The sequence below is a fragment of the Varanus komodoensis genome, unplaced genomic scaffold, assembly GCF_004798865.1.
Source record: "Varanus komodoensis strain SLA01 unplaced genomic scaffold, ASM479886v1 scaffold16, whole genome shotgun sequence".
Classification (NCBI taxonomy): domain Eukaryota; kingdom Metazoa; phylum Chordata; class Lepidosauria; order Squamata; family Varanidae; genus Varanus; species Varanus komodoensis.
The window spans coordinates 3071409-3082497 of record NW_025335468.1 but is presented as its reverse complement, the minus strand read 5'-3'; the positions used below and the strand labels follow the sequence as shown (position 1 = coordinate 3082497).

Here is an 11089-nt window from a genome sequence, read left to right as displayed (position 1 = left end):
TTCTCTGCTGAGCAAATCCATGCTATGAGCATGCTCATTCCCATCTGTCCCTCCACCTCCTGTGGTGATAGCTTGTTAAGCTTCGAAGCAGTTGGATATTCCAAACATTTCTCAAAGACAGAGCCAATGCCCAAGGAGGACTCAGTTCTGTCACACACAGCCTGAGCCCTTGTAGTTAATCATAGCGTTGGAAAGTCATCTAATCCAGTCCTCCTGCACAATGGAGGAGCATCTCCAACAGGTGCCTGTCCAGCCTTTACTTGAAGACTCCCAGAGGTGGAGAGACACCACACAGGTAACTAGTTTCATGGCTGCACTGCACTTCCTGTTGAACAGTTTCTCTTAATGTTGAATTAGATTCCATCCTCCTTCAATTTAAATACTCAAGATGTCTTGTGAGATAACAGAGTAGAATACAAATGTCGGCTCGCTTCTGTGTAACAGTATTTGAGATATAGGTCTCCTTTCAATCTTTCCTTCACCAAGTTAAGTTCCTCCAGTCCCTTCAAGCGTTCCTCACAAGATTTGCTGTTGCAAACACCATAACCTCTTTTTTGCTATCCTGTGCTATCCTGTTCCAGTTTGTCTACCTCAGGGGTGAGTAGAAGGTCGATCTCCAGCTGTCTGGGATTACAGCCCCCAGAAACCTCTGCCATGGCAATAGTCCAGAGTGCTGAAAGTTGACATGAAAAACATCTGGAAAGCTGCTTTCTGGCTGTGGCATTCCATTCACGAACTCTGCCTGTTTGATGAGGAGCAGTGATGAGCGCAAGCATTATGCAACCCACCCTGCGAATAAGCCACCATGGGGTCGTTGTTCATTCGTGACCCAACAGAAGATAGGGCTTGCTGTGGCTTGTTTGTCCCTTCATGCCCTCTCAGAGTCCATGCCAGCTATAGCATATATCTCAGGGACCTTTAGAGCAGAATTTCTAATTTCCTCAGTTCCTACCCCAGATTTTCTTCTTCTGATCAGTAGGCTGACTCTGCAGGCATTGGTGACAACCCATGATGAAGTTGCCCTGCCAGGTTCAGACAAGTTCTCAGGGTGGCTTGTGCATGAAAAATAAGACATCCTGCAGAAGCTACACTGGGATTGCATAAGATAAGAACCCACCATGGGTAATCGGCCTTAATGGGCTTCCATGTTCTGCAAACCAGGTTCTTGAGTCCACTTGAGTCCAAAGGGTTGTGTCCACTTGATGGGAATATCAATGAGTCCGCATTTAGCCAGTTTCCAATAGAAGTTTCAAAGACTGCCAAACAGACTGGTGCAACCTGAAATTTTTCTTCAGATGTTAAGCATATCTGATTTTGAGGGTAAATTGGCCAGGTGAAATGTGCTGTGCAAATCCATGCATTCCGTGTTGGAATGTGATGTTTCACTTGTCTTTCTACAGCTTCATTCATATCCCAAGAGATTATCTAAGTTGGCATAGACTTTACACACAGACTGAAAGATAATGCCCAGAGGATGTAAAATTCTAAAAGCATTTTTACAAATGAAGTTTCAAAGGTTTCTTGCTTCAACTGATTTGCAACGTGAGTGTGAAATCTGTGTTGGGCAGACAGGGAAAGGGAGTTTGCTTGCTCTGTCTAATGCCTTCATATCATCTCTGATGCAAATATTATTTGGTGCTAAAATAGGCCAGGTCTGCAAGATTTAACTAAGAATTTTTAAATGAGTTATCAAAGCTGAGTACATGTGGTATTCTCTTGCCAGCTGATACCCAATCAAAGACAAAATTACTATGCACATTCAGAAGCATTCCTTGCCTGCTCAGGGGCTATGCAGGAAGTGGGTTAGCAGGCCAAGTTATTACAGCTCAGCCTCGTACAAATGCTTGGAGTGCTTTTGGATTTCTTGCCCTATTTCATCTTTCTGTCTTGCAGAATCATATGCAAGACAGAAAGATTCCCAGTTCTTCTGGAGCAGTGGACAAATTTCACCTGCCCAGGCTTCCAGGGGTGGGGGAGAGTTTGCAAAGAATGTAACATGTAGAAGATGTGACTATAAAGTGAAGGTGGGGAGTCATGCTATGGTGTGAACTTTCTAGGACAGATGTCTCCAACCTTTTTGGACTTGTGAGCACATTTAGGAATTTGAGAAACTTCTGTGGGAACTGCCACAAAATGCCTCCCATGGAGAGACTAGACTAGGGCAGAGGGAAGAAGACTGGAGCTAGAGCCTGGGAGGGAGGGAGAAACAGAAAGGATTGCTTCCTAGCCTGCCCAGTATTCTTCTGCCCACAAGGTGGTTCCCTTTTGCACTCTCTCCCTTTCCACTCCCAGCCCCTGGCTTTGCTGTTCCTCTACCCTTTCCTTGCTATTTCTCTTCCTTTCCTCCCCCTTGTCTTCTTCCTTCTCGCCCTTCCTAACCTCCAACCTTGATCTTTCCCCCACATCCTATCCTTTACCTTGCAGTTTCTCCTCAGTCCCAGATTCTAGGTGCCCTCTTCTTTTCCCTGCATCTGCCCTTTTGCCTTTCTTTCTGTTCCTGCCTGTAGCACAGCTGATCAGTAGCAGGTTCAGGCACAGCTTTGTGCCCATCTTCCTCTAATTTTTTTAAGTGACGGGGTGAAGAGCTCTGCAGGTGCCATTGCAGGCTCCTGTGGGTATGGCATCGGGCACACCAGATCGAGAAAGTAATTTGGACAGAGGAATAAGGTGACTGCTGCAACAGAAAAAAGAACTCCCTACTTTTGTGCAGAAAGCTTTTTCTTAGTAACCAGCATGATTTACAACTTATTTACTCTGGAACTGATTTTGATGTGATTCAAATGGACTGGGGATTTTATGTGTGTGTTTATTTATGTCATACATAGACCTATTCACTTTTTCCTCAAGAATTATTAGGGCAATGATGGCAACTTAAGATATACACGAAGCAAGGAACACACAAACAAGGGTGCATAAGGGACGATGCATGTACACCCCATTCCCCCCAGTCCATCCCAGTGTAAACTCGTGGAGAGAACGTGTCACAGGAGACGCCTCCCCCTTTGTGGCTATCCTTTGCATTGCTTGCCTTGAACAAAATGGTTATTTGCCAGTTAGCTTGTATTTCCAAAGACAAAAGCATCACTTAAGTTTTAATAAACATTGTCGTATCTCTGCTCACGGCTTCACGTTAGGAGGCTGGGGAAAACAGAGCTTGGAACCATCTTTGCAGGTTTATATTCCCATAGTCCCCACAGTGAAGTTTGTTGTCAATTCTTTATTTCTAGATGCATTTCTGGAATAAAGAAATGCCATTCTTGGGTACAGCTTGTTTGGAGGTGAATTGCACCACAATGAAAAATGGGGCTGAACACGAGCCTTTTAGCACATGCTTATGCAGTATTTCATAGGGGAAATACTGGCAGGGAATAACTGGTTTAATTAACTGTTGTTCTTGTTTGCATGGGGGAAAGTAGGAGGGAGAAAAATGGTGGGAGTGGCAAGGGCCAAGCCCCTTCTTCCAAACCTCACTTCTTCCCCACAAATAGGACGTTTCCAAGCTTCTTTGAAGAGAAGAAATGGCAGCTGGAGTTTTGGGATCCCAGGGCAAGGTCTAGAAGCATGTGAAGGAGCTACTTTGCTGAAGCTAAGTAGATCTGGTTCTGGTCGGTGCTTGGTTGGGTGATGACTTGGGAACCCATGCAAGCATCTTGAGACCTTCAGTGAAAGAAAAGTGTTGTGTTGATGCAATACTAAGACATAAGACAGCACCATAGGTGCAGTTCCGACAGAAACATCTGGAGGGGTTTACTGGTTTTGAAAACTAGGACATGGATTTTTTAAGCACTTTTTATAGTTGTTTGTTTTAGTATATATTGTTTGTGTAAAAGTGCACCTCATTTACAATTCCTTTTTAAAGGAAGAGAGCGCTTCCTTTAAAGTGTCTCTGAAGTTCTATAAGCTTTCTGAAATCTTGGGTCATCTGCCATCTAGGAGGTCCTAATGAAAACAGGCACATCCGCGAGAGCAACAGAGTAGTTCTTGACAAAGGTCCCTCCATTGTACACCCGAGCAGTGCTGGTGTCCATCCACTTTTGACCCTCCCTGGGCAGATAGATGTCTCTCTGACGCTGTCCTCGTTCTGTTATTGGAGCCACAAGTACCTACGTTTAAAAGAAGAAAAAGATGAAAAGCATTACTAAGGATACATATGGGATGGAATATGCCTAGGGCACCCAGTGAAACTCACCTGAAGCCGGCACACTGTTACGTGTCACACCCGTTCTAATAACACTGCGTCAAAAGGTTGCCAGAGCAAACTTTAAGAGAATAACGAAAGGAAGCATTCTTAGGTTCTGATGTATTTTCACAGATTAGAAGCAATTATCCCAACCAGTGACCAACACTGGAAGTTTCCTCTTCTCTTGCTGGGAATTCAAATTAATGTACAGCAGATATGGCATGGCAAGTAGTTGTTGTGGCCTCCATAAGCCAACTCACATCCTAAAATCCTTCTTTGCTGTTATGCACATGTGGTTTCCTCAGTGGCCAGCTTGTGTACTGTTCTATTCCATCATGTCTTTTATTAGAGACCAGGTTTATAATATTATGATTCATTATGTTGCCGGTTGCAATTGTGAGCTGCCCCGAGGCTTCGGCGAATGGGGCAGCATAGAAGCCTTCTAAATAAATAAATAAATAAATAAATAAATAAATAAATATTTCATTTCAAGCCAGTAAAGGCAGTGAATGTCACTGCCACCATATTCTGGGAATCCCTTCGCATTTTCCACAGCAGCTTTAGAAATATTTATCTATTATGAAAAGTAATGTTGAAACATCAACCTGAAGTGGTTATCAAACTCCTGAAAAAATGTTACTTAGAAAAAAAATCCCACTGGACAGAACTTTGTCCCCTTTTCTGTTCCATTTGCCAAATGTTTACTTCCTTGACAGGTAAGCTTTTATTGCTAAAAAGGAACAATCCTGCAAGTCTGTTCCTCCTGGCACCTTCACATCTAGGTAGAATCAAGGAAATGCATAAATTTGGAGTGTTTTCAAGCTAAGTTGGAATTCCCAACTCATGTTTGCATTTTAATTTGAATAGACTGGCATGGAGCATTAGTGGGCAGGATGTGCTTAACTCTTCTTGCACTCCCTGCTGAAAATGCCTTGCTAGTAATCTTTTTTGTTTTTGGTAACATTTTCCTCCAAGCTGGGCTCCAGGACCCAGTGAAGCCTGGCATCAGGGAAAAACAGCCTGGGGAGGGTGTTTAGCTGCAAGAATTAGTGGGTGTGCAGGCACAATTCAGCATTCCCTACCTCCCCACTGATTCTGTTACACGAATGCTGTCCGGCCTTTGCCTTCAAATAAACAAGACATGTTCTATCCTCATATTTTCCGAGAAAATGAGCTGTATGGCTTATATCCAACCCAGGCTGTTCAACAGCAGAATGGAAACTATTGGCAGAATTCCCCCTGCCCCCGCCCTGCTGACTGGAATGAATGAACCTCTGGAGCAGCTTTGGGGCAGGCAATGGGGAGGAGAGAGAAGTGGACATCCGCTTGTGCAAATGGAAATCCTATTGTATGAGTGCCATTGGATTCCAGCCTGTAAATAAAAGGTTCCATGGCGGGGGGTGGGGGGGGGAATTCCAAAGAAGGGCATTTGGAAACAAGAACAGCGAGAAAATGCTGCTCAGGAAATAAAAATTACAGCAACAGAAAGAGATTTTCCAGGAGTAACTTTAAAATAACTGTAAAAGTCATTGCTGTTCCTAAGGCTCCGCCATTTCACTCACCTGTGAACTCTCCCAGTTCCTCTAATGCTTTTATTCAGAGCTGAAAGTTACTGGGATTAACAGCAAAAAGGCAAAACTGCTAATTGATATAACCCATCCACTCAGCTTTCCATTTGAAAGTCTGTGGGTCAGTTTGTTGGTAATGCAATAATTTCATTGAGATATTGAACTGAAATTTATTTATTTATTTATTAGATTCATATCCTGCTTTTTCTAATGAACTCAAAGTGGGTTGCATAATTCTCTTCCTCCTGCTTTCTGAACAACCCTGTGAGGTAGCTTGGGCTGAGAGGCTGCGACTGGCCCGAAGACACCCAGTTGGCTCCACAGCTGAGCGGGGACTAGAACCCAGGTTGTCCGAGTCCCAGTCCCACACTCTAAACCACTATACCACACGTGCTCAGAAATTTGGCACAGACACTCAGGACACTGTGCTGCATTTCAGTTATGACTCCCTACTCCAGCCTTTCAGCACTCATTTTCAAGAGTGCCTGAAATTATTTAAAGTATATTTCCTTTGAATTGTATGGCATTGAGTTTTATTTATTTATTTATTTATTAAAACATTTTTATGCCGCCCCATTCGCCGAAGCCTCGGGGCGGCTTACAACAAAAAATTTAAAATAACATTTTAAAATATATACAATAAAATACAAAGCTGTTAAAGTTAAAGCTGGCATGCATGAAAGGAGGCCATGAAGCAGGTAAAACACAAGACAGTGTGCTATCTTCCTAGAATGAGATATTTCCTTTCATGCTGATGTGCACAACTGAAGGCACCATTTCTAAACCAGGGATGGGGAATCCTTTTCAGCCGGGGTGCTGAATTCCTACTTGGGACCCATCATAGTGACCTCTTTCCATCTGTGGGTGACTAGAGGCAAACCGAATGTGGCAAAATGTAGAGTGGGTGGAGTCAGAATTTGCTTACTAAGCCTGTTCAGGTGGGGTCAAAATTTGCAATTTTAAGCCTACTCAGAATTAAGCAAAATAAGCCCATTCCCTAAGAATAACATGTCTGGTCAGAAGTAATGCATTCAGCAGTATTTCAAATGGTTTCTCGAATACCAAGACTCAAATAACTGGAGGCAATCCATCCCTGCCCTAAACCCATCTTCAGCATGGCCAGAAAACCTCTGAAAGATTTCTGGCCATGGTTTCTGGCTTCAAGACAGACAAGTCAATGGAATTTGGAATGTACATTCAAGACACAATTCTACATTTGAACTTGCAACACTAGCTCAGCTCCACCACTCAACTTTAAGGGAGCAGGAAAAACATACTGAAGCAAACTACAAGAAATCCATATCAAAGAGCACAGCTGTATCACGGGGTATTCTCATTTTATCTATTTGTTTTAGAACTCAGCCAACCATTTCTCAGAAGACTTATCTGAGAAAAATTCTGAGATTTTTCTCTTTCTAGCTCCCACCCACCTGAAAAAGAGTCTGTTTGCAAAATCTTCTCCTGTCATGCAGCACTGTATTTTTACAGTGGTTGTTATCATCACCACCACCAATGCCCTGGAATTAGGCTAGGTCATGCACAATGGGGAGCATGCAAATTAGGGGCCAAGCTGACTTGCAGCAGCACCCTGCAAAAAGCCCAGTTCCCAGTCACAGTGACTATCATGTCCCACCCCTGCAGAATTTCTCCACCCCTGGAAAGTATCCCAGTCTCTGCCACATACAGATGTATGCGCAACTTTAATCAGTAATTATACTTCTATCATGCCTTTCTTTGAAGAATCTTGGGCTAGCTTATATCGTTCCCCTCACTTTTTTATGCTCACAACAATCCTATGAAGTTAGTTAGGTCACCAGTGAGCTTCATTTATTTTCCTTTTGCCCTCATCACTTTTTTAAAATTTATTTATTTATTTATTTATTTGATTTATATCCTGCCTTTTTCCTACAAAGGGCTCAAGGCAGCTTACATCATTCTCCTCCTCCATCTTATCCCCACAACAACAACCCTGTGAGGTAGGTTGGGCTGAGAGCCTGTGACTGGCCCAAAGTCACCCAGTTGGCTCCATGGCTGAGCGGGGACTCGAACCCAGATTGCCTGAGTCCCAGTCCCATGCTCTTAACCACTACACCACAAATATACATAGATAGATTTGTATATATCCATAGCACTGAATAAATATGAAATGCATATAAAGTGCAACTTTCTAAAAATTAAAAATAAGCTTCGGCAAATATGGATTAGACAGCCAGACAAATATTGATTAAAAGGTAGTGTCCATATGCCATTATCCAAATGCTGAAAGTTTTTTATCTATTGCATTCTATGAAGTGAGCATTCATCCTTCTAATGTAATGTCAGTCGCTTGGATATCAAATGGACATGAAGAATCCATGAAGAATCTATTCTGACATTCATGAATTCTGTTAATATCCCAAAAGTAAGTAGATAAAAGAGTGTCTACAGCAGTGAATATTAAATGCTGTCCCAGTACAAAATTTATTCATCTAATAACCTCCTTCTAATCCAAAAGAAGCGACTACTGTACACTGTCAAAGCACATGTTTAAACAAAGCATTGGCTGAATTAGACAACCCCTTATTAAAGAGATGTCCTGGTGCCCAGTAGGCACAAAGCAAGCTGAGCCTGAGATCCACAGACATGGCAGGTATGAAGACCAAAGTGGTGATCCATTAATTAGACAAACAGGATCATAAAAATATACATTCCATTCTTGGTCAAAAGCTTATGTACTGTATTTATTCGCCAATCATGAGTCATAGACATGGATGATGGGTCGTTTTGCCTGATCAACCTCAATAAATATTTCCAATGATGATGGAGAGTCTGATGCTAATAAAAATAGGTGGGGGCTTCCCGATACTAAGAAATGTCACAATTGCCAATATTGCTATTCAGCCATAGTAGCAAGTCATGTTTAGCATGCAGGAGAGGAAATGGCAAAAACTCATCATCAACACCCACCAGTACAATTGCCTCATCTGTCCATATTTCCCCATCTGTCCATAAAACATTTTCTTGCCAATCTTTAGATCTATTGCCTCATAGAGGCAGTTTAGCAAGAAAAAAACGGATCAGACATGACATTATGCACTGCACATCTCTAATGAAAGAAACTGTGGGTGGAACCCCATGCATCTTTGTCTGCCTAGAACACAGGCCATCCATTTGGGAGAGGGAAGTCCATGTGGCTGGCTTCCCACGGTAAGCACATAAATGGCTTGGAGAGCGCAGTAGGAGAGCCTTCCCTGGGACCCTTTCCGCGATCTAAACAATGTATTTTCACCATCTGTCAAATCAGAAAGCTGTGGACTGCCAAAGTGGTAGGGAATCCAAAGACACCTTCCTTTATTTTTCAAGATCTACCTGTCCATTTAACCTCCTGGTTTGAAAGTCCCTTGGGTTATTGTGTGCCATTACCATGTGATTTACCAACGACAAATTCCCAGCCCATCACTTAGGAATTGCTCATGAATAGTCAGTACTTGGCCACCTTTCAAAACTGCTTCCTCCTAAGGAATTAAGTGAGCACCTCAAGAGTGAGGGCAGAGATTTGATAAAAGTTTGTTTTGTTTTGTTTTGTTTTAAAGCAGTTCTAAGGAAATGCATGCATGGCCAATAATGCAACTTGAGGTGGCTTAAGGAAGGCTCAGGCAGACCAGGGTGATAACCTCCTTCCTCTGGTCCACTGAGGAAACCTCACAAGCCAGCTGAAGCCTGGCTGGCTGGCTGCCTGCCTGCTCAGGCCCACCAATGAGATGCCCAGCATCTTGAGACCTTCTCCCACTCTCCACTGGCTTCCCCACAAAGAGGCTTCTGGAAAGCCATGAGCTGTTCTGTATTTTAACTGGAATTGCAAGGCATTGCCAGCATGTTATTTTATATTGTGGGCTTTGAACATGCATCCCAGCACTGGCTCCCAGCTCCTCCAAATAAAGGTATGTTGTTGTTCATCAGGTCGTTAGCTTTGCATTTGCTGTATCTTGTTCATAGGCATGTTTCTGCCATGGAAACTGTCTCATTCAATTGTCCAGGAGAGGTTTCTGTGGTTTTCAGGCAGGAGATATGTGATGGTGTCACATAAGCTCACATTTGCTGATTTCTAGGAGGCTTGCCACAAGACCCAAGACTGTTTTAGAAAATAAAACTAGATGAGGTGGTAACTGGTCCATTTGCAAAATCAGAGCTGCTGCTAAATTGCTGTGAAATGTCTGGTTGACTGACAGCTAAGCAGGAATAGGGAGATGTCATCTTCTGCTGCCCATGGTCTCCCCCTGAACCTTTTAGGGCTTGTTTTCTCTTCAAGGAGCTCCCTGGCTGAAAGCAACCCTGGCTGAGAAATGCACTTCTAAAAGGATTTCTGCTGGGAAAGTACAGATGGGGCAAGGTGCAGTTTCTTCCCCCACTCCGTTGCCCACACAATGCTTAAATGGACCCACCCCAGCTCTCTAAGGAAGCAGGGCCAGGATTGGGTCCTGCTGCCATCACATACACTTGTGCCCTCAATAGTTCAGAATGGGGATAATGGGCATATGAACTTCCTGTGAGATGAAGACCTCAATGGAATTCAGTATGAGAACAGAAATGTCTCCAGTCTTGATGGCTTTCAAATCTCTCCCCTGCTCCCCATCCCCCCACTTCCAATGACTCACATTCCATCTTAGAAAGTCTGACTTTCTACAACAGGTCATAATTTTCATCTCCCTTCCAGTATAAATGTAACTTGTTCCACAAACAAGAAGCCTGGTAACGCAAGGTCATTTGCTCTCGGCTTCTGTAGAACAAATGTGAAGTTCAGAATCAGTTCTGACAGGAGCCATATTAGACTGCTAGAGCTAGAGTTCACCTTATGGAAATAAGGACAGGTTCATGGCATCTGTTTTCCAGATGGAATATATTTTCAGTTGTGACAGTGGGATTTTGGAGACACGCTCTGGAATGGTTCTGACATGGCAGAATATGATAGCCAGCTGCAGCCTAGCCAGAAAAGACCACCTATTCCTTCCTTCAAGATATGATAATAAAGAATGCCAATAAAATGTGATCTCCATATAAATGTGATTTCTGTTTATATTTGTCTTTCTTTCACAAAAGTATTATATTCTTTATTTACTTTATATACTTTATATTTTTACTCACAGAATTTTCATGTGAATGTAATCAGACTGCAATATGTAAGGGAGAAAGAAGTTTTCTAGCATTATTGATTTATGCTTGCTGTTGAAAAGCTTAGCTACAGGGGCTTTGTGGTGCTTCACTACTAGCAATGATATAACAGCAGGAATGGGGGAGAATTTTGTGTTGTCCATATTTTAATGTGAACTAATCTAACTTCACACTTTCCAACCACTTTTCAACC

General features: G+C 42.8%; 1 protein-coding gene across 5 annotated transcripts in view; it reads right to left on the bottom strand.

The window, feature by feature from the left end:
- Positions 1-3722: 3722 nt before the first annotated feature.
- The window catches only part of LOC123021397 (SITS-binding protein-like), a 50746-nt gene continuing 43379 nt past the window's right edge, over positions 3723-11089 (bottom strand). For all 5 annotated transcript variants that reach the window (XM_044426111.1, XM_044426113.1, XM_044426114.1 and 2 more), the window contains one exon: positions 3723-4103. In XM_044426111.1, the coding sequence (XP_044282046.1) occupies positions 3930-4103 (174 nt within the window). In that variant the 3' untranslated portion in view covers positions 3723-3929. The remainder of the gene's footprint in view (positions 4104-11089) is intronic.